General features: G+C 42.7%; 1 protein-coding gene across 2 annotated transcripts in view; it reads right to left on the minus strand.

Moving 5' to 3' along the window:
* Window positions 1-1,917: 1,917 nt before the first annotated feature.
* SV2B (synaptic vesicle glycoprotein 2B) overlaps window positions 1,918-23,995 on the minus strand; it is a 64,908-nt gene continuing 42,830 nt past the window's right edge. For both annotated transcript variants that reach the window (XM_018069668.1, XM_018069669.1), the window contains exons 3-13: window positions 21,920-22,100; window positions 21,138-21,289; window positions 19,154-19,287; window positions 18,297-18,386; window positions 16,089-16,199; window positions 14,882-14,970; window positions 14,008-14,172; window positions 11,424-11,557; window positions 10,511-10,711; window positions 8,094-8,253; window positions 1,918-7,073 (exon numbers count right to left, since the gene is read on the minus strand). In XM_018069668.1, coding sequence (XP_017925157.1) covers window positions 6,890-7,073; window positions 8,094-8,253; window positions 10,511-10,711; window positions 11,424-11,557; window positions 14,008-14,172; window positions 14,882-14,970; window positions 16,089-16,199; window positions 18,297-18,386; window positions 19,154-19,287; window positions 21,138-21,289; window positions 21,920-22,100 — 1,601 coding nt within the window. In that variant the 3' untranslated portion in view covers window positions 1,918-6,889. The remainder of the gene's footprint in view (window positions 7,074-8,093; window positions 8,254-10,510; window positions 10,712-11,423; window positions 11,558-14,007; window positions 14,173-14,881; window positions 14,971-16,088; window positions 16,200-18,296; window positions 18,387-19,153; window positions 19,288-21,137; window positions 21,290-21,919; window positions 22,101-23,995) is intronic.

Here is a 23,995-nt window from a genome sequence, read left to right on the forward strand (position 1 = left end):
CTACTTTATGGGTTAGTTCAGTAATAACTATGTACACTTAGAATGTTAAAAATTATATATAACCCCTAACTGTTTGCATTATCATGGTGCAAGGTGGCTGAAAGTTCTGCAGTTAATTCTCCTTGCCCACTGAGAACAGAAAAAAAAATAAATCTGTGGGAACTTCTTTGGCTACCTCTTTCTGTTTTATACTTGTCTGCTTGTAAAAAACTGGTCTGAGAAATAGGAGGATCTGAGATATAGGCGCAGTGGTAAAATGATTTGCCTTTTTACCATAATCGAACTCAAATCATATTCCCAGTATGAAGTCACTCCACAATTCAGAAGCATCCCTGAGACCTGTAGCCGGATTTAGTGGCTGCTGGGAATGCCGTCAATTCCAGCCTTCTTCCTCCAGCAGGTAACCCTCTGTGACAGCTTGGATGAACCTGCATATCCAGGGAATCTGGGTCATTTATTAGCAACTCTGAGAATCTGTGCCAGTAACTCCATATAGTGAGAAACAAGAGCTGGTTGGGGTAGAAACATCAATACGGAAAAGAACACAGGTTTGAAAAGGTTTTCTTATCATCCAGTCCATCCTATGTGATCTCAGGCAGCTGTGTCACATAATCCTGCTTTTAAATTCCCTGTTCCCTACTTTAAAATTAGTCAGGGGTTTTTATGCACTGTTTTTATCAGCAACCCTCTCTGAACATTCAAATATGGGATTTTCCTGCTTGCTGAGATTTCAGTCCTATGCAGAATGTCAACTAGCCTGGAGAAAGGACAACTCAAAAGCACCTCCAAGGCTTTCAGTGCAAATCTCTGACCTTTATCTAAAAACTCAGGTCGTAGAAAATGCTTTTTGATGGTGTTTGCTGATGCACATTTTCCTACAGGCAGAACACACATAAGGGGCTTACAGAATGTTGTCTCCATAGCTCTGTACTCCACAGTCAGACGTGAGCACTGCAAAATTCACAGTTGGCAGCTCCCACCTAGAACAGTCCTTACCAGTCCCCCCAGACTGCTGCTGACTTTGGTTCACCCAGTGGGACCCCAGTTCAGATGGATCCTGTGGGACCCAGCTGAACCTGAGCTGAGGAAAAATGGTGATTTAGTCTCCTGATGATGGAGGTACCTCCATGGTTCCTTTATTACATTTCCAATCTCTCTGGCTCTTTATCTCTCACTTGAATATTGCCTTTAGCATGTTGCATGGGCAATGTACGTGAAGAGAGAACTAATCACTGATTGACCTGACAACATTTCAGCACTTGCATTTCTTAACAACAAGCCAGATTTAACTCAGAATCAAAACCCTGCTGATCTTCAATGGGTCTTGGAGAAGAGACATCACTGCATTTTATGGAATACATAAGGAAATTAATACATAAACCCATAGTCTGGCTGCCAGCCTCCACTGCTTATGCCATGAGCTCTTTTCCCACATAGCTGGTGTTGTCTCTATCATTGCTCTGAAAGCATGGGCTGGATAGTTAGATTTATACAAAGAGTTGCAAATAAAAAGCAAGAGCTCACATCCTTAGAAACACATCCAATAAGGGAGTATGCTGTGGTCAAATGGTGTGCCAAGCCTCAAGAAGCAGTGGGGGTTTTTTTGGATGTATTCTTGTTACAAAGCAGAGTTTAGTTTTTTGGTCTTGCACGGCCTTTAAAGATATTTCATGCTTCCTCCTACCAGAAAACTTTTCAGGGTAAAGATTTTCTCATGTATTGTGTTTGGAAGTCCACGGTGTGAAAGGACTGTGATAGAAGGGAGACTTAATTGAGGTGGGATTGTTTGAGAGAGGAAGGATGTACAAGTAGCAAACATCAGAGGAAGCCCCCACATTGTCAGGATACAAAGTCACTCATGACAGCCCTTGTAAAAATCCTCAAAGTGCACATTAAACACGAACACTACAAGAGCCATTCTTTTTCTTCCAGCTTTTTAATGTGACAGAGAGAACAAAAACAAAGTCCATTGGAACAGCTGCAATTTCCAGTGACAACCAGACACAGATCAAATAAAAAAAATAAAAGAAGGTTTTAAATGAAGAAAAGGAACCAAGGGACTGGAATTGGCTATTTCACACACAGAGTTGACAGAACATCTAAATGAAACTTTGCATTAAAGCACGACACCGGGTGTTATTTACAATGGGACTTGCAGTGTGTGTACATTTATACAGCACTAGCATCACATACAGCAAAAAAATTTATTTCATTTTGTTTCCTTCACAGTTCCCAGGCGTGATTCTTCCTAAAAGCAGCATTTGCTAATACAAGGGTGAGAAATGGGGAGAAACTTAATGGAAAATAAAATGTATAGGGCTCAAATCTACATAACCTAAAAATACCCTCTTGGGTTTTGTGTGCCCTTTGGAAAGTCAAAGGACTTTAAGCAGTAAATATAAATGGACCCAAGGCCTCCTTAAGAGCATCAGAGCATACTCTGCTGTTGGAGGTCTCAAAGCAGGACCTGGAGGAGACCAACCTGCACATCTGTAGAAAGCTCAGCTCCATGCAGCCTCACTTTGTGCTCCTTTGTGAATCCAACCTTGGGGCTGGACCACTCCCAGGCTTGGGGAACATCCCTCAGTGCCCCTCTTCAATATCACTGAAGGACATCAGGATGCCTGAGCACTTCCCAGTGTGCAGAACACCTGGCTCTGGGTATGGGTTCTCCAAGAATGATCCTTTTCTTAGTCCAAAAGATCCATACACCACTGTTTATAAATAATGTAGCATTTCAAGGAATTTCAAAGAATGATGTTCATATGGGCAAGAAGGGGATCACCCCACCCAGCAGAAGCAGCAGCCACCATCACTAGGACATAGCACAGCCAAAGGCAGTAACAGGAGCTGTCCTGCACAACTGAAGTAAATAAATTAATTATACGACAACCTGTTAAATCAACAGGAGTATAAGGAGGCAGAACTCATTATAATACCACCGGTCTTTTATAATAGTATCAACAGTGCTTGGTGTCCCTCTAAATGTCTGTGTCTGCATGCTCAGAAACTCAGCAAAGGACTCCTCCTGTGACCCCTGTTACATGGCTGAACAGCTGAAGACACTGAGTCACAGTAGGTCCATTTGGGTTCCCTAGACTCACCTTTCCTATGCCACAATGTCCCTGGATCAGTGGCTGTACTGGTGTGCCACACATCCATGAGGAGGTCCAGCTGTCCTCTAGAACAGAGATCTTTGGGATTTAAGGCAAGTCCTCTGTCTTGTTCCTCTGTGTCCCTGTTGCAGTAAAGTTCATGAATCTGTGGAAATAGCGCTCTGCAGAGATCACCAGGGGACCCGTGGTCAGCAGTTTTCTCTGTGGATGGTCCAGTGTATCCAAGACAGAGACTGTTCACTGTGGCAAACATGGGCAGGGGAACCAATAGAAGAGGCATGCTGGCCCTTGCACAGCAGGTGTAATGCTGATTTTACAGAAGAAATAAAGCTGAGCCATCAGAGGAGGTGCCTGATGAGAAATCTCCCCCTGAACAGGGCTCTGGGACTCTGGGACTCAGGTTCAGCCTATCAGGTAACCCATGGCTTGAAACTGAGCCCAAATCAAACCAGGGCCAATGTTGAGGGGTCTGCACCCACCAACCATTTTGCTCTGGAAAGCAGCAGTGTGAGGCCTACGCTGATTTACACCATGACAAGGACAATAAACACATCGGGAGTATTGACTGCACCTGTTCGCACTGAAGTTGGATGGGAGGTGTCAGCCCAGTGTCACAAAGGCAAATGCCTGAGCTGGAGCTGTTGCCCTGTATTTCTCTGTTCCTGAAGAAGCAGGGCTATCCAGGGCATCTTCAGCTCAGCACGGTGCCTGAGTATGGTGACATGTGTTGCCTCTGCCTTTCAGCTGAGAATAATGGGACCCAGAGTGATGAGTTCAGCCACCGACCCCTGACTTGTAGGTGTCTCAGAGAGGTGATACGAGTTCTTTTCATTTCTTCCTTCTCTGCTCAGTGTTGTCTTTTCCCAGGCTCTCCTGTACCAGCTGCAGTGTGTGTTTGCTCTCTCCTACTATTAGGCACAAACTCCCTGGTCAAGCCAGGGATAGGAGCCTTGTGCCAACACACGTGCAACACCCCTTAGCCTCAATGACTGACCCATGGATTTTAGGGATGCTAAGTTTCTATAGTCACATGGGTAGCCCAGGTAACATTGATAACAAGATCCTATTGCTATTTACTTTGTCCCAGCTAGTCTGTGAAGTGAGGTTTAGCAGCCTGGAAGCCATTCTGTAAAGAGGAAAGGTTTCTAAGATTGGATATATTTCCTAATACTATCTTGCCATTTATATCTCCTCAAGACCTCAATTTCTTCCTTCTCTGAAAATTAATAGAGAAGTTTTGCAAAATAAATTATGTCATTAAGGTCACTGCACAATGGCAATGGAGAACAAAAATAGATTTTCTGTGAGCATTGGGTAATAAGTAACTGAGAGTGCTATGTAAAATAAATATTTAAATAAACAGGTTCGCGCTCCACAGAGCAGCACAAACGAACAGTCCAGCAAATGAAACAAAATTTTCCCCTCCTGTCCCCCAATTGTAATATGGTAATTGGCAAGTACAGCCGAACAAAATGGATGAAACCTAAAAGTCATGGTGATCTTTTGTGTTAAAATACATATTTAGCTGCTTCTTATCATGCAAAAGGACCAGATAGTCTTAGAGAAAAAAAACATGTTCTGGGCTGGGATTCTGAACAGAAGCTGTGAACTGCTGCCAAAGGACATTATTACATTCACTCCTGCCTTAGAGAAGGAACCTTGCTGTTTTGAAGACAAATAGAAAAAAAAAAAAGGCCCTAAGCTACCCATAAAATGAAGAAATTATGCATAATAAGTTCTGTTATTACAGCAGCTTGTGATTTTATCAATTTCATAAACCTCAGAATAAATGTCAAAAATCCCAAACAGCCCATTGTAGCCTCGCTACTCCAGAAGTGTTTAGCCCTGATTGACACAATGATGAAAGTGATGCTCATTAGAGGCTTTTGCCTCATCAGCAAGGATTTGCTGCTTGTGATCTAACCCTGCTGTGTGTCCTTCGGCCGCCCTCTGCAGCAGCACCTCACTGACTCCCACAGCTGCAGCGTGGGCTGGGCTGGTGCCAGCGTGAGTGCAAGTGACTGTCCCTGTGCAGCCAAAGGCAGAGGTGTGAGACATCAGTCCTAGGCAAGATTTCAGCCTAGCCTTCCTTGGTTTTCTTTAAAAATCCCAAACAAACAAACAAGGGGGAAAAAAGCAACAAAGAGGATCCAAAGGAAGGTAAATAGGAAGATCATGAACAAAAGTACAAAAGAACTTTTTATGTCACAAAATATCCTGGTGGGACAAATTCCCTGCGCTATGTGATGGTTTCTTATCAATTCTGGTCTATTGCTGAGCTTGTTGAAAGGATCTAATTAGTGTTATCTCCTCTATTGTGAGCATTAGTGTGTTTTTGAACAGGATGCATTTTATTCTGACTTCCCAAGAGAACATACTCTAAAATACACAACTCACTTTGCTCCTAGGTGCAACAGGACTTGTATGATAGAAAGGGCACACAAATTTCAAGAATGTTCTTCACAGGATATCAAACTAAACTGTGCCACTAAATGGAGAATTTAATGTTCTGTACAGTGAAAGCTTGCTGTGTGCATTCCCTGTGTAACAAGTTAAATGGCTTTAAGTAACTGTGCTTACAGTGTTTCAATGAGACCCAAGTATATTAGAAAGTCAAGCATCATATTCTTTAAATAATATGGCTAAAATGCTGGTAAATTCACAGTTACCATACTCTAGGTATTAGGCAAAAATCCCTTATTTACACTGGATAATATGTACACATTTGGTTTGTGGAACGCTCCAACAGCATATCAATTTCTCCTCTGTGAAAGTTGTAGGAAAAAAACTACAACTAATTAATTATTATAGAAATATATATTCCCAGCCATCAATACATTGCAATATTTGGTGTCTGGATATAAAGAATGAAGTGGCACTAAGCTGGTCATGACTCCAGATAATCTTTAATTATTGGGATTAGTTTTTAGTGTCTCTCTTAAAATCCTCTTAAGGGCGCAGAAATTAAAAATTCTAAATTTTAATAGCTGACCACTTCAATGTGTATATGTATGTTTGCAAGTATGTGTAAATACATATATATATATATATATAAAATTATGTAGATATTTCTCTCTCAGACCAAGAAGGTGCCTAGTGATTCTCTGTGCCCAAGTGAAGACAGTAAAGGGCTTTGAAACTCTGAGTCTTCTGAGAGAGCCAAGCACCCATCCTTGAATCCTCAGGACTCCCACACTATTCCAGGCGGTTGGGGTGGTAACCCCAAAATCAAGACAGTGGGTCACTGGCCACATTTGTAGCTCTTGCCCCTATTGCTGGAGCTCACCTACAGCAGTTTGTTACCTGCCTCCCCTCGGATGCCCTTCGTGTCTGAGCACAGCTGATATGGATTGCCAAGGAGTGCTGGGCAGGGCAGGCAGTATCTCACAGCTCGGCAAAGGCAGGAGGGGGTGAGGATCTGCTCTCCTGTCGGACACGCTGGCGCCCACACAGGCGCACACATGCACGGAGCCGCTGCTACGTCTGGTGTCCTTACAGTGGGATGGGGAGGGACAGGGTGGGCTCCCAGCGTAGGCAAGGTTGAACCCAAGCTCTGCAAGGGGCGTGTGGGAGCTGCATGCACCAGTCGTGGCTGTGAAAAGGTCAGAAACTACGGGGTTTTGTTTATATCCCTTCGGGCTCTTCAATCCCTCTGCCACCTCGCTTTGAGGTATTGACAGAACAGTACAGAAATGAACATTTTGGGTTTTCCAAACGTGGCTCTTTTTTGTTCTTCTATGTCTGCCCCCCCTGAACCCCTGAGCCTCTGTTGCTCACATCAGGACCTGTTCTCGAGTCTCTGGCAGGCGCAAAGCGAGCAGGCCACCTCCAACCAGAGCGGAGGAGGCCAGAAGGATGGGAACCACCTTGGTTATCCCTACGAAGGAGGAAAAGATGGAGTTCCCCAGGATGGCACCAAACTTGCAAAGCCCGTTGAGGATGCCAAAGGCCGTTGCCCTGTGGGGAGGAAATGCAGAAAGCAATGGTGAGGAGAGAGGCTCTGGCATAACTACAGAAGGTCTGGATGGGTAATTTTGTGAATGCTCTTGTGTTGGAAATAAAACCTAGCAGAATAAATAGATAGATAAATAAATGCTGTTGTTTTGCACATCTGTGGGAATGAGAAGAATGTCTGTGCACTCTTTTTTCCTTTCCATCTCAGATTCTTCCTAGCCCTAGAGTGGCCCACTATGTCAGCCTTTGCCTTCCCTAAAGGCAGCAGGACACAGCCTTGCTCTAGAACTTGTCAAAACTCTTCCAAGGGCTGCCTAGAGTAGGTAGTCACCACAGAAGCAACCACAGCTCTCCTCCAAATCCTGTTTCACCCAGCAGCTAAAAGCATACTACTTTCAATGCACAGTCCTTCTCCTTCCCTTCTGGCTTCCCCAACAGCCTGAAAAGGGCAAAAAGGTACTTATAATGATGTTGTAAGGAAAGCTTTCATCTGCAGCACACTCTTCTGAAGTTTCCTGTGTTGCCCCATGAACCAAATCTTTCTGTGCCCATGGTTGTCTCTGGGTTTTGGAGGGAAAGGCTGCCAGTGATGAGCCATGACTAGAGTCTGGGGGATGCAGTCTGAAAGGTCAGACCTGCATGTACATCCATGGAAATGAGAGAGGACTTTTTTCATTTGGTGTCCCTTCATGGGGTTTGGAACTTGTATGATCCCTTCCAACCCAAACCATTCTGTGATTCCATGACCCTATGATTTATCTGGCCATAATTTCCACAGGCCCACATGATCCCTGTGTACAACCCACCATGCATGCAGAATTATGTCTGCAGATGTCTGTGCTGATTCCATGTAGCTCCAGGACTACACAGCCCTGAAGGACTGGTGAAAATAAAATAAACAAAATAGAATAAAATAAAATAACCACTTCCTCCATCTACGTGTCTCTAGAGTGGCTTTTTGCATCAGAAACCAAGAGGACAAAGTCAGAATGTGGAGACTCAAAGGGGAAATATTCTGAGCACCTTTTGTCTGTAGGATAGAGCTCCACGGTGATGACATCCAGGGCGTTCCAGGCAGCGATGCTGGCCCCACAGAAGAGGCACTGCCAGCCAATCATCGCTGACTCACTGTTGCCAAAAAAGAGGAAGAAGCAGCACACTGCTGAGATCAACATTGAGCCACCTACAGGGGGGAAAACAAGAGAAAAATGTTGGCACCAGCATCCCCTGTCCACAATTGAGCAAACACATTTGTTGATAAAGATGGCTTTCAAGCAATGGCATTTCATCCCAATAGGAATTAAATCTGTAAGAATCCAAAAGTACCTTGATCCTTCCTATCTCTCATTCTCTGATGCTGGAAACCAGCTTGAAACTGTGCTCAATGATCTTGCTGATAGTCCTGCTCTACAAAGACTCTGAAGACAGGCTTTTCCAGGCAGGTTTCCAGCATCTCAGACTTCCAGAGGGACCCAGGAAGAGCAGAGGCAAGTAAACATGAAAGTCAATGAGGAGGAAGCATCATTGTGAAGGCTTTTCAACTTGAGTTTCAAGTGATAAGCTAGTGCATTTCATATCATATTGAAGTCACTTGATGCATTTCTAGTCCCAATTAGGATAATTTACAGTCACTTGTATGAAGCACTTGAGGTCTCTTTTAATTATAAGAACATCATTAGATTTCATGGCACATTTGCACAGGAGCCATAATTTTATGAACACCACCAAGGGAGAAAGTGAGAGCATTCATGCTCAGTTAGGCACAGTTCAGATTTAGAAATATTAATAGCTACATCACTGCCTTCTACCCCATTGAGAATTTTCACCTGAAAGATGCAATTTTTGCAATATCACACTATTTTTCACTGGGAAGTTCTGTTATCACTGAAATAGCTCCATTTACTACCTGAAAACCAAACAATTTTCTTTGTTTTTGGGGTTTTTTTTTAACCAATTTGGCACCATCTGAAATAATTCAGGTGCTGAACTGGAACTAAAATGCTTCATTTTGGACATTACATTGCATCTTCCCACTGTAGTGCCCTGCTTATGAAAAGCTGTCATGCAGGACCCCATGTCCACTTCTCCTCCGTGGTACATGGCCAAACCACATCCCCATAGTGCAGTGGGATATTTCTCCCTGCTGAAAATGCACAGTCCAGCATTAGGGTCATCGTGAGGGCACCAGATCTGCTGCTTTGTACAAGAGAAGGTTTGGAGGGACGTAATAAAACTGAACTGAAGTCCCAGAAAGGCAAATAACACAAAAGCAAAATACAGTTTTCCTGTTAAGCTGACCAAAAATAATATGTTCAACAGAGTGATACAGGTGGGATGCCAGAAGGCTGTTTCCATTGAAAATTCCATAGTGAAACGTTTCAGTGTGTCATTACCAATTTTTGTCCTGTGCTCTTCATTTTGCAGAAGAAATAAGCATTTAGGGTTCCAGCTGTCATCTCAATTCCAGATGAGAATGCTGAAATGCTGACATGTTTGCAGGATGGACAATCTCATTGTCATTCAGCTTCCTTTATTTCCCACATACCCTCTAGTTTGTTTGGGTCTTTTCCAAATTCACCACATGAATGCTTATTTCCCCCCAGGTACATTCCTGACACACCAATGGGGTCATCTTGCTCTACTTTAACCTGTCTGATGGTGAAGCAAAACCAACTTACCTTCCCTCTGTTCTCAGAGGAGAGAGAGGTGAGCTCAAGAGAGTGATTCATCCTTTACCCCTGAGATACATCCCTGATTTTATTAACTTCCCTTAGCTGTCCCTTTGGGCATGATTCCTATGGTATCTGGAGAAAAAGGTCTGAACTCTGAAGGAATCAACAGCAGAAATTCTCAAAGTATTCACAGAGCTGATAAGGTGAGAACTCAGTAACTTATTCCATAGTGCTAAAGGGTGGCACCTTGTTTGGCTGTGACATGGCCAGTTAATTTACCATATGGTCCCTGAAGCTGTTTGTACAATCATTTGAAAATCAGAAAAAATAAAAGAGGGAACTCTTGGGCCGTCAAGCTGCCACATCAAATAAAATTTGTGAATATTCATTGCTACAAGCAAAGTGTTCATTTATTTATACAGAGGCTTTGGACTTCAGCATCAGCTCAACAGCACTAAGAGGTCCTGCTTCAGCTCTGACCTGTGGATAAACATGAAGGATTTGACACAAAAGCCAAAATAAAATAAAAAGTAGGATGCCATGGACACAGAGAAAATCAGAGGGAGGAGGTGGGGAGGAGGCCACTTGCACACCGTGATGGGGTAGATCACTTGCTTCACTCTCTAGTCTTTACTCTTCAGCTCCTTTTGATAAGGGGATGACTCATTCCCAGCAGAGCCCTCTTGGTGTGCAGATGCAGTGAGCTCTTTTTTTGCAGGGCCGTGTTCCCACCCATGGCCTGTGCCGTCACCCATCATCCCCACTCACCAATCATCTTTATCCTCCCAATTTTGTCCATGAGCAATGCAGAGATGATGTTGCCTGGCAGGACAGACAGACTGCCAAGAAAGCTGACCAGGTAGATCAGGAAATCATTGTCCTCCTCGAAGTCGATGTGGCAGCCTTCCTTCTCCTTCATGAATGTGCTGTTTATGAGCCTGCAGTTGATGAATTTGTGTTCGTAGAGATCTGTGAGTGAAAGAGGCAAAGTCTTGACCCTGCTTGGCTGAACTCCCTTCATACAGCAGCAATGAGAGCCAGGATCTAACCAAATCAAAGACCCAAGAAGAGCTCCTCATCAAATGCAAATGGCCAGGGAGTTTCTATTTCAGTGGCAAACTCTAGCTGTGTCCTTGACTCCTGGTGCATGCAGGATCATACACTCCTTTTATTTTTGGAGTCACCTGGACCAGTATCCCCATGCCACAAGGACAGGGCAATGCAGGCTTTGATTTCATGGCATTATGGTTTGTTCTTTATTAGAGTAGAAACAAAAAGCTTCTTCAGGATAAATTAATGACTATTTTACTACTTACAATCATCAACCACCAATTGGTTAAAATTATAGTTTAAGACAAATTTACTGAATAGAGCTGTAAAGTGCTAAGAATTTTGCCATTACTTTAAGCTGTCAGGGTCTGAGTGCTGAATTTTGCATTTGCCACACAGCAGCCAGTGACACTGGAAGCCATGTGGTTAAAATCAACTAATGGAACAACCTGAAGGAGTATCACCCTCTTCTTTTTCCATCATCACTCTCATTACCCAGCACACACACAAACTCACAGATCCCTATCATCCTTTTTCCCAGAAAATAGATAAAATAGTTCTCTGATAAAATAGTTTTCTGATAAAATAGTTCCTAGTTACGGAGATGACACCATAGCAGGAATCCCATTACCAGTATTATAAAAGACAGTAGAGATGATGGTGCAGTTTTCAAAGAAGGTCTCACTGGATGTCACATCTTCAAAGTAGCAATCCTCAAACAACGAATCCTCAAATTTTACTTCCTTGAATTTCATGCCAATAAACCTGTGGGGCAGAAAACAGAACTTCACTCTGTGCTTTAAGGTATTTTCTACACTGTGTAGTGTGCAGTGGCTGTCTCAAGAGACAGACACTAATGGCAATTTCTAGGGTCATTTACAGAAGAGGTGTTGCTTGGCTGCAAAACTGTTCTTCCAACTCTGGGCTTACATATTTTGTGTTTTAGTAGGACAGAAGGATTTGAAGACAGGTTTTTTTTAAAGAGATATGGACCTTTTAGGATCTTTGGTAGTTTATTCCTCAAAATAATCACATCTAACAAAATGTGCTTTTAAGGCCAAAGGGACAAAAATCCTCTCATGTTCAGTTCTGGGCCATCTGAAGAAACAGACTTTCACTCAATGCAGGGCATTTCCGTTGTGAGTTGACGTTGCTGCTTTCCTTATTCTCACCCTTCTCCCAGCATAAATAAACCCAGACATTATCAGGAGCCTATTGAGCCATTTGGTGAAAGGTTTCTGACAGTCGTCTAAACTCAAAGTGATTTTTTAAGTGAAAATGCAGTAGGGTTTCTGGAAAGAGTGGGGAGATATCTGAGTTCTGCTTGCAACCATTTCTGTTCGAGGTCTATTGCTTATCGTGTAATGAAAACAGATTTCACTAAAAATAATAAACTGTGTCAGGTGATTGATTTCTCCTCTGATGGGAAGCTTGACATGTCTGACCTGACTGCCTGAAGGATGACACAATATTGATTTACCTGTGAGATTTTGCAGGAACACTGAGAAGATGTATTAGGTAATGCACAGGCATGTTTGGACGATGTAAGGAGCTATTAAGAACATGCATTATTGCTCTAGTTAAAGAGGCCACGACTGTCACCAAATAAAAAAACCCTTCTAACATATATTCAGAAGCTTAATTGAACTGAGCACTTACAACACAGTGCAGTGTGATGGCTATTTACACCTTTAAATGAGCACTGCAGGGCTTCTTAACTGAACCTACTAACAGAAATTATTAATGCACAAAATACCACAAGAAGACTATTCAAGTCTTTTGCTCCATCTAGAAGGTCTCATAGGTTATAGCAAAACTTAAAACTGTTCTGCATTTGCTCAGTAATAGCCTGTCATGTATTTGCTCCCAAAGGCTGTTAGAAGCCTGTTTTTCCTGCAGTTTGCTTTATTAACATCCATCTTTAAAAGAGTCAGATAGCAATGGCCTGGTAATCTGTGGATCTTTAGCTCACCACAGTTTATGTCTTTGTCCAGTAAGGTGCTGAGCATCCCTAATTCTCAATGAAGTTAGTGACAGCTCAGCATCTCCTCTGGGCATAAGAAAAAGGTCCCCAGTCCCTACATTTGACTAACATCCACTTATCACCACTTTCTTTTGGGGAATAGGAATTGCAGGGCTAGGTTTTCACCACCAAGCACAGCTCCTTCCTGCAGGGAAGGTCTCTGGAAGGACAGGAGGACACATATTGGGGTCCCCCACCAATGTCTATCAGATATATACCAAGGGAATGGAGACAAATAGTTTCTGAGGGAAGAGGAACAATCTGGCTAGGCAATGAGATGTGGTTTCAGCTGTGAAGATTAAAACAATGAGTGCTTTGTGTAACACTGAACATACAGTGGGAACTCCCCACATGGTGCAAGGCAGCTGGAGCAACATCCTCTTAAGTCTGTCTGAGGCAATGGGATCTCCACAGAAATTACATAGGGGTATTTTCCCCCCCTTTTTATTGGGATTTTGAAAAGCAGTAATGGAATGGCTAGGATTTCTATCACTGTGGACATAGAGTGATTGGAGTCCAGGCTGGATACAAAAGAAAACCCACCAAGCTCAGTGCAAATAAGAGAAAAAAGGAAGGAAAGCAATGATGTTCTGCTGGAGCAACTTCACTGACTTCAAAGCATTAAAAGAGAAGGTGACACACACAGCTGTGGGGAGATACTGGCTGGAATGGGAGAAGCACATCAGTGTGGCCATGGCACACCTCACACTAATGGGCTGCAGGATAGAGCTGGGGTAATTCATATTGAGGACTTCAAGAGAAAACAGCTTTTTATTTTGGAAATATAGCAGCAGAGCAGTTTTATTACCGGTGATGGTCTCTGCTGCCCAAGCCCAGTAGATGTCAGTGTGGGCTAAGGAAAGAGAAATCATCTCTCCATCCAGAGCTGCCCAGCCCAGCCAGGTGGGCACCCACTGCCCTGATCCCAACAACGGGCTGCTGGAAACAGGACTCTTAACAGGCATCCCCCCGGGGTCTGGAGGTGCCATTGACTGAGGGAGAGTATGTGGAAAAACAGGCTAAAAAGGATATCTGGCTTGTGGAAAACTGCCTTTGGGATTTGAGAGATTTAGACAGTGTGTCCAGAAGAGCAACAGAGAGGTTCAAGTTGATGGAAAATGAGAAAGAAAGAAAGAGTTTCCTAGACATTTATTTCTGTTTGAATACATTGAACCAAATTCTGTTCACTTACTTGTCATTCCTGTATTCCCCATTTCTATGGATCTGGTTTTCCAAGGTGAAATTAAAGGTAAAGTGGGACACTTCTTCCTCATCAAAGATCTTCACTCGCGAATCATATGCCTCGTCTTGGAGATACCGAATCATATCAGGGAACCAGACAATAAGGCCATAGTAACTAAAGCAGGACAGGAGAAATACATCAGGAATACAAAATACTTCCAATGATCTACTTCATAACTTGCAAACTTGTTAAACTTCTAATGCAAATGCATTTCTGACACAAATTCTGGCTCAGCTCTGAAACAGGATGGAGCAAAGTGTTTCTTCACCCTAAACACTCCCCTAATCTCAGAAGCATGTTTGTCCATTCCCATTCATTTAAAGCAGGGCAATTCATTTAAGTTCCCCTTGGTTGGGGAATAAAGCAGTGTGCTATCCTTGCTGCCCAAGAGACTAGCAGAGCACTAAGAAACTGCAGATTTCTGCAAGTGTGAGGTTTAAGTGAGAATTAGACAAAATTTACCTGTAGTATAGATTTAGGCTCACCTGAATAGTTTTGATCTAGACTAAGGAACAGCTGAGAATCAGGCAGGGTTGTATCTTTTTTGTTTGTTTGGACAAGATCAAATGAAAGATTTGATGTAGAGGTGAGAAAGTCAATATATTACTACACTACTGACCACTTCTCAAGCCCTGATTTGTTCAAAGCACCTTGTATCTCATATAAGTAATTAGATGGATCAATATAGGAGAGCAAAGCTTAGTAAGCAAAGGCTCTTTAAAATATGACCAGGATTACTTTTGTAATAGTTTATTTAAATGTGTAAATAATTATTCAAACTCTGAGGGTTCTTTAGTTTCCTGAAGAAGTTAAAGTACCTTACCTTAAGGCCATTGTAAACCAAACCACAGCCAGCATCAGTGTGTTCATCCTGTACTGGGCTGTTAAACAATATAGCACATTGTCCCAGACCTACAAATCCACAAGAAGAAATTATCTGTCAGGACACCCTTGCAGACACTCAACAGATTAATCTCTGAGTGCATTATAAATCTAATGTGAGAAAAATGGGTTAATTGGGGGAAGGTCAGATGTTACATAGTCTTATATTCAGTGTTTGTTCAAAATTATATTTATTGAGATAAATGGCTTACAAAAAGGTCACTTGTTCAGCTATATGCCAGGGTACTTGATCTGAGCCCTCTGTAATGTGCTGGAGTGTATGACTAGGTCTGGGCTGGTTTGATGCTGTGTCTCTCTCTGGTTATATCAGTAAATGTGGTTATGAGACCCTTCCCAGACCTTCTGACAACTTGATCTTTTCAAGTATATGTATAGACCCAGAAGCGTTTTCAGACCAAGCTCCAAAGCTAACTGAAGAGCAAAAACCCAAACACAGCTGGCACTTCAGGAGGGGTAAGATGAACTCACGTAGGGAAGAAGCCAAGCAAAGCAAGAGGCAAACCAAGACCTGCTCCTCTTGGCCCATTGCAGAATATACTGCCAGGAACACAAGGGGATGTAACTCCTCATGCTCTTTACTTGCCACATAAATATAGTAATAGTACAGCACTTTAATTAATAATGACTCTCCTTTACATTCAGCTCATCCTTTGAGACTAGAAGTTCTAACAAGTCCTGCGTGGGTATTAGGTGAGCAGCATAGCACGTGTGAAAGGTTAAATTAGGGAAGGAGACATTGTTTGAAACTCAGTCTCAGCAGGAACAAAGAGCAAACACTTTCTGAATCCACTGCCGGTGGTAATTTTACTTCTCCAGGCGTGGGGAGAGAGAATTAATATTTATCAGCTCAGGAGGAGAACCAAGGGCTTGGGGCAGTGGCTGGTCCTGGACTCTGCACTGCTGGACTGTGATGATGCTCTCAGGGGCATTTTGGGGCCTGGCTGACAGCGTGGCAGCTTGCAGATGAACACATCTGCACAGAAAGAACAGTCAGATTATCGCCCTTTGCAAAAAACCTGCAGATTTTTTTGGGTGACAGTCAGTGTTTTAAGGCACAATGACCTGAAGCAATGAGGCACTGGAGCCCAAAGCTCAAAATCCCATGTGATTTTTTTTCTTCTCTTTACCTGTTTTAAAGTAGTTGTGATTCTGACCAGCCACCTCTGGTACCAGGTCCCTGTTGAGCTCTGGATTTCAATAAATTCATCTACTTGCTTTGGAGTTTTGATATAGGAAACCTGGAGAAAAAAAAGAAAGAAAAAAAGAAAGAAAAAAAAATTGGACTGAAGTTTCTAGAATTGATCTTGAGTGGATTTAAAATTCTACCATCTTCTGGGCAGTGTTTCCACCTGATATCCCTTACTATCTTTTTCTTAAAAGTTAGCATTAACAATTGAGTTAATTGATTTAATTACAGTAAGAAACTATTATAGAAATAAGCCTGCCTTTCTTCCTTTCATCCATCCTTTCATCCTTTCTCTCTCTCCTCTCATGAAATATTTTAAGTGCATCATGTCCACTTCACTCTTTCATTTATTAGCTAATGTGCCTGTATATTACCTTATTTCTCTATCTTTAGATTCCCACTAGAATTTAGGAGTAGGCAATTATAGTAAAAATGATCCCCAAGATCAGCCACTTCTATCTAAACTGTGCCCTCAGGATCTCTCTCTTCTAAGACAGCTAGTGAAATATTTCTCAATCAACATCTTTTAAATGCCACTGGCAGAACTTCTATGACAAATGAATGTGTAGATGGGAATCTTTGCAGCTGAAAATGCATCCTGCCATCAAGTGAGCCCACACCACGCAATCAGTTTGCTTCACCAAAACACTCTTAATTTTCAAAGCTGAACATCTGAACTGGACTGGTCACGAAACCTTAGAAATGGGTCTCAGATATTTGTTCAGTAAATTTAAGTGAAGGATACATTCAAGGAAAACAAATCTGTTTGTAAACACATGAAGGAGGTGAAAATTTGCTGAATAAATTTCTGGGTGTGAATGAGCGCCTTGGCTCAGCTGTGGAGTCTCTGCATTCCTCTTCCTGGCACTGTTTAAATGTCAGATCTGGGAAGTGTCCTGGTACCAGCTGACTCACCACAAACTGCCAACTTCTGGCCTATCAGAAAAACACAAAATCTGACAGTTTGTGCTACACCAGCCACACTGATCATCTGCCTGTGTCAACGCATGTCAGTACATCTCAATTCAGCCGGCGCGCTGCACCTAGAGGTGTGATACTGAGATCAGCTCTTGCTGCAGCACTCATGACATTGCTGGATGGAGTAACAAGCACTAATGGGTGCTGTACAGCTGCTTCTTCATTCTCCTACTGAGCTCAGTCTCCTAGTGCCCTACTTTGTGATTATATATATCTATATATATTTGAGCTTCAACCCCCATCTCAGCGTTACAGCAAAGCCAGCTATGGATTTAAAGAGAAGGTCTCTCTCACCTTTTCTATCAGAGTTTGCATTAGTCAAATGGTTGGTAGCCAAAAATACCACGTTCATTAAGTTCCTACCTGAAGCTGCACACAATTGTCATGCTCAGATATGAAACTTTGATTTCCTTGAAGGATCATTCCCAAGGGGCCCAGTTTCCTGACAACCCTGCTGAACACAAAGCTTTGCTCTCCTCCTTGATCAAAAATACATGTTTTACATACAACTGTATCTTCTTTTCTCCATCCTTTAAAAGCACAAATCAAGAGCTCTTCCCTGGCTGGCTCACCAGGAGTTTACAACTGAATTATAGTAATTTGCACCTAACCCCAGCATAAACCTGTTCCCTGATTCTACTATTAATGAATCCACTGGTGTGGCCTTTTTCACAACAAGGAGCAGACTAATGAGTAATAGCCACTCATCCCACTTTCCCTTGGAGAGATTAAAGACTGGGTGTGAGGCAGGTGGAGTTTGGAAAGCTCATTAGAAAGTACATGAAGTTTAATCAGAGTTTGATTAGAAGCCAGAATGGAGAAAGGAGTGACTCAGGTCTCCCATGTGACTAATATCTCTCTTATTTTGTTTTAGTCTCTTAGAGCAGACCAATTAACATGTGTGCAATTGGAAAATCACTGGTCTGTATGATGTAGAGTAACACCAGGAACAGTAAGTACTCAGTGCAATTCCCAGACTTGATTAATTCTTGAAAAAACAGACTGGCACCTAAGTTTAAATATACATAATGTATCTCAGAGTCCCTTTTCTGATTGCTGGAGGAGATTACACTGAAAGAGCCCCAAGGAGGAATAAAGTGGTGCTGTGCTGCACCAAAGAAGGTTATGTCCATCTTTTCTTTTCACACACTGATGGCTTTGTTAAACTCACCGTAAACACCCTCTCTGGCTCGCCCTTGGCCCTCATGTTGGTGTCATGAACTTGCTTGAGGATCATCCAGGCTTCATCATGTTTACCAATCTGAAAACACCAAAGAAAAGGAAAACAAATGTTTAATATATCAAATATATCTTTAATATATCAAAGTACAGAGAGAAACCAATTCTAGAGGTCCAGCACAGTGGAGAGGCACACAGATAGCACTGGCTGCATTAAATGTGAAGTGCTGAAAGCATGACTGGTGTTCACAGAGTGCAGCATCTCTGTGCTGGAGAAAGGAGTTGTCCTAAAACTGTCTGAGGCAGAAAGGGGGTCAAAAATAGAGCTTTAAAACCAGATGAAAGAGGAGATGGATAAGGAGACTTGGACTCTTACCCCAACTCTGCTAAAGGCTTGCAGGGTTAAGTTGAATTAGATATTGCTACATTTTACATCTGTGAATTGGGAATACAGAATAACTTGCTTAAGATTTTTGAGGTTTATGTATTTTACTCAGTAAAATGCACTCCTTCCTTTGCTCTTCCACCAGGATTCTGTAGTTCCATGCCAAAATTCTGTGAGATGTTTTCAAAGTGCCTTTGTTGGACTTATAAAATTCCCAGTCCTCACCACCTTCTTTCTGAACTCCATCCATCAGTGTCACACTAACCATCAGTGATTGACCCCATCATCTATAATCTTTGGGGTTTAAGCAGTCTGTGGAGCTAGTGCAGACATGTAGGAGTGGCTCTGCCTCTGAGCTTGTGCTCTGTGTGTTTGATAGGACAAAGAAAGACAGACAGTGACACATTAGGGACCTCCTGTCCTCTGCTGATATCCGACTGCAACGTTCAGATGAATCATCTTACCTCCAGCAAAAAACGTGGGCTTTCAGGCATGAATTTCAGCGCCACCAGGGAGGCGATACAGGGCAGAGCGCACACGAGTACAAAGACTCTCCAGCTGTGGAAGTGGTACTTGGTTCCCATACTGAACCCCCAGCCTGGAAACAGCAAGAGCCAACAAGTAAAAATACTGACCAGGCATTCTGAGTTTTTCTCTCCTAAAGCAGCTCTGAACTTTACAGCTCTGTATGACATGAGGACAGGTTGAAAGTTTTCTATTCTTAGTGCTGATGGCTCTTGGAGGCTCAATAACATGAGTAGATAGCAGCGAGTTCATGTTCATTACAAAAATTGGAACATACTTGCTCAGGCTCTGCCCTTTTAAAAACCTTCTTTTATCTTTGAGTTTAGAAATCACCTAATGATTAGAAAAGCTCCGTACAGCTGTAGGCAAATAAGGGTGGGAAATGGTACAGGAATCAGGGCCATAATTTATTGCTGCCCAGTGATGTTACTGAAAGTTTACAAAGGTTAAATGTCTGATCTGAGAGGCACGTTAGATACGGCTCCTTTCCATCTCCTGCATCACATATGTATTAAACATTTCATGGAAATGAGCTAGGAAGGCAAGTTCATTTTTTTCCCGACCCACAAAACTTGAGATGGGATTCAAATTTAGAAGAATCCAAATCCTAATCCTGCATTGGAGATTCCTCCTCTCCTGCTTTTTTCCTGGTGTCTGACCAGGCTGGGTATTCCCTTGCTAAGGACTGGAAAGTACAGCGTCATTCTTACATTGTTCCAATTACTTTCCCTAGGCTCAAATCTCAGAAGTAATGTTTAATTCACTCTTTTTTTCTATAAACGTTTCTAGTCACATAAGAAGAAAATCATCAAGCAATGGTTTGTGCAGAGGTCTCATCTGAGCCGGTCATGGTGTTCTAACAATTTTATAAAGTTCCAAAATAGTAGGTGGAACACTGGAAATAAAAAAAAGAGAAGCTATAAAAATATAACATCAAAGAGTCATCTGAAAAATAATTGTCATGTAAATACATAAGGGCTTACTAAAGCAAACATAGTTGCAGATAATAGAATTATTTCTAACCTGACACTGCTGCACTAAGTTTGCCTATTTGTTCCAAAAGACTCTGTCATATCAATCAAAAGCATGAACATTTCTTTATACTGAATGTGCTTTAAGCATGCTAAAAATGGATTGATAGATAGGTAAATGTTAGTGGTTCTCTTCATGGTTTTTGTGGACTGTCCTACTTTCCTCAAACAGGATTTTGCAAACAGCTGGTGTCACTGAATACTGAGGAAATTAATCTTTTCCAGTAGATATTTGCTTCTGATGTTTTCCTGGTTATTTACGAATTACAAGGCATTCCATGTGACATGCAGACTTTCGCCCCTCAGTGCACAAATATGTTTCAGTTTACAAACATCTACTTTTTCATTCCCACTTCCAGGTCTGGGCAGGGAACCTCTTCCATTCCTGAACACATTTAGGTGAAGTCAGATGTGACTTCAGCCCATCCCATGCAGGGCAGATGTGTCAGCAGGTACACAGCCCTGAGAGTTTGACACTTAGCTAAGGGAAAGCATATGTGCTCTCCTCATTGCTGTCATTCATAGTATCCAGTAATTCCCTGATTAAAGTCATTTATTTTTGATAACTGGATCAATTTTTGCAATATAATCTCAGTCCATTTTCCCCATATAGATTAAGAGCTCAGGCTCTGGCAATGTGATTCAAGGGGTGTGTTTGAAGCTTTTGATGGAAAATAGCCCTCATCAGTCCTATTTACAGCCTTAGTATCAATCAGTCAGTCATGCAGTCAATTTGTCAGACCTTTCCCTGCACTTCAGATATCTGTTATTTTCAGTGGTGTTTATGCTGGGATGTGTAAAGACTGACTATCTCTATCTGTGCAGGGGCTTGGGGTAGTGTAGAGATGCAGGAATGTGGTGGTGTAGAAAGTCAAAAGCTCAAAGCAATTACCGTAATGTGGGATGATGCTCCAAGCCATTGCTGAAGCATAAATGCCACCGATCATCCAGAACATGCAAAGCCAGCTCAGGTGTTCCCCCCTCTTCTCACGAGACAGGAATTCAGAGAAATAGGCAAACACGATGGGGAGGGTACCCCCAATACTGAGGAGAAAAAACAGCACATGGGGAGAATGAGAGTCTTCTTCAATGGCTTTGTAGTTAGGATTGAACATATCAAGAGGGGAGGTCACAACCACAGATATGCTGCTCAAAAGTGAGACTTGGAGGGAAAATGTAAATCACTCCTTGGCTGAACTAGCTTTAGACATCAAAGATAAACAGGGTTCTCATACTCTAAAAGCTGAATTTCCTGTGCAGTTTGTACAAAGCCAGTGTAATAGCCTGCTCTTCACCTAGACATCTTCTCTTGTAATTCTGTGATCACTCATTTTAGGGAGGAAAAATACAGGCAGGCAATTGGAACTGCTGAGGGTCTCACTGGAGGCCTTGGCAATCAGGATTGTAAGTTGAGGTGGGTATTTATCAGTCTCACCTTCCTGTGCAATTTGGGCAGTACCAGAAGAATGTCAATGACCAAACTTTGCTGCCACTAGTGCTCTAAGGTTCAAGAGTGTGGTAACACAACCACACGTGCTAAACGGCAGTGCCATCCCGGCTCAGGACCAGGGATGTTTCTTCTGAGCAGCCTTCTTTCTCCCACCCCACACTCCCAAACTGCCCAGCTGTGGTGAGACTCCTCCAGGACATGGGATGGATTCACCAGTTACCCACCCGAGGCCTGAGATAAGGCGGCAGAAGAGGAAGAATCCGTATCCCTGGACGAAGGAGGAGAGGAAAGCAAAGGCAGCATTGATTGCAAGTGATATGATGAGGCATTGCTTTCTTCCCAGTTTATCAGCGAGGCCACCCAGCAAGACAGCCCCCACCATCATTCCTAAGTAGACTATCAAACCTGTAAGTGAGAGAGAGAGGGAGAGAGACAGTGAGTTTGGTAACCGGGTGGAAATAGTATGAAACGTAGAAGCAGATTTTAAAATACCCATACAGCAGCTGATGTTGTCCTGGCAAACTGTGCAATAAAGATACCCCCATCTCCCCAGATCTCAGGTGCCAGAAACTCTGTCCATTGGTGAATCCTAATTTTCCCATCTCATGCCCATGATCTTGCATCACTCCCTGCTGCACCTCAACGTGCAATATGGACATACCCTCATTTGACCAGACTCACATCTTTCCTCCCCAACCTCACTGCTCACATATCCCCTGCACGTAAGCAATGGCCAGGCATAAGCAGCTTAGGATGCACGTGTCCCAGCTATGTGCCACCAACAATACAACAGAAATCTAATGTCTTAACTCCTCTGACCCCCCTGAGCCCAGCGGGATGGAGGATATGTAGGGAGAGGCTCTGTCAGGCTGCTGTTTATGTTCAAAAAGCTGTGAGAGTAGAGGGACTGGTGAAGCACAGCTAAATCTCTTTGCATTATTTCATCTCTTTCACTCTCTGCCTTTCACAGCTGTATCTGAAAGGATCAGTCTGTTATCCAGACTCACCTTGTGCAGCACAGTTACTTCCTTAGTTACTGAGCCAAGACCTGGCATCTAACTATAGGACACCTTGCTCAAGACTGCATTCTTGACCTGAAAATTTCAGGAGAAGGTAGAACTTGTCTTGACAGTTTGCTCTATAGATTTATCAGTCTGTCACTGTTAGGAAAAATGGATTCTTCTTTTTAACTTGACTTAGATCTTCTACTATGCAGTCCTCAAAAGACAGTCTCAATGACTCATTTAGTTCCCGGCTGAATAGGAGAGAATGGGTTCCTTCTCCAAACAGTCTCTCTGTACCCATCCCACTGTGTGCTTGCTACTCTAGCCTGGAGATTGTGGCAGTTGTCCTTGGCTCTTCTACTGCCACTGCTGCCAAAAAGGCCAGAGGTTATATTGCCTTTTCCTTTATGAGGGTAGCAGTGTAAATAGCACTAATTAGTAATGCTCAAAGGTTAAGGAATTTTTTTTTCGTTTATTTTATCTACTTTCCAGATGTTGTCCAGCAGAAAGTGGTGACAATGACTGTGTTTCCTGGGGAAAACAGAGGTTCAAGAGTCTGCTCCCAAGAATACCTCCTGTATCATCTCAGACCCCAGGATTATAGTCTTTGCCTATAGGATGCAGAGTCCTGCTGTGGAGATCCTGATGGAGCCTGATCATGGCTGGATGTGATCCAGATGAACTTAGCTATTTCAGGATGGAGAACATCTGCTTGCTGGAAAGCAGAACTTGTAGTGCAGAGAGTTCTTGAAGGAAAAAAAATGATGCTTGAGGATGTTTGGAGTCTGGGGGCATGTCAGGTTCAAGACCCAGCTGAGCAGGGGTTGAAGCAAAGCAGCAGTGCTCCTGCATCCCTGGGCCCTAGTGAAGGCAATGGATGCTGAGCAAGTAAATACACTGCCTTAATAGGAAACATTCCTATTCACTGACTGAACAAATACAACTGAAAGAAACATTTTTCAGGCATGATTGACCCTTTGGAGGGTCATTTCTCACCTTGAACCAAGTTTACCTTCTCTGGAGGCCAACGCCTGCAGGAGGACCTGTTTTGTCAAACACATCACTTGGGAAACAAGGTGACAATGAAATTTTTGCAATTCATTGTTTAAACAAAACAATCAGTCTGGTGGCTAAAGTCTGCTCTATACCACCCAACAAAAGGGCTAATGCAGAGAGTTACTTGGCAGCTGATTCTTTCTTTTGATTGCAAATGCCTGCACTTGATTTAAAATGCATTACTAAATTAAAAGCTATGCAGCAGAGATCCATTGCAGCATTTGAAGGACACTTGTCTCA

The sequence above is a fragment of the Manacus vitellinus genome, unplaced genomic scaffold (assembly GCF_001715985.3).
Source record: "Manacus vitellinus isolate BGI_N305 unplaced genomic scaffold, ASM171598v3 scaffold_16_pilon, whole genome shotgun sequence".
In the NCBI taxonomy this organism is placed as follows: Eukaryota; Metazoa; Chordata; class Aves; order Passeriformes; family Pipridae; genus Manacus; species Manacus vitellinus.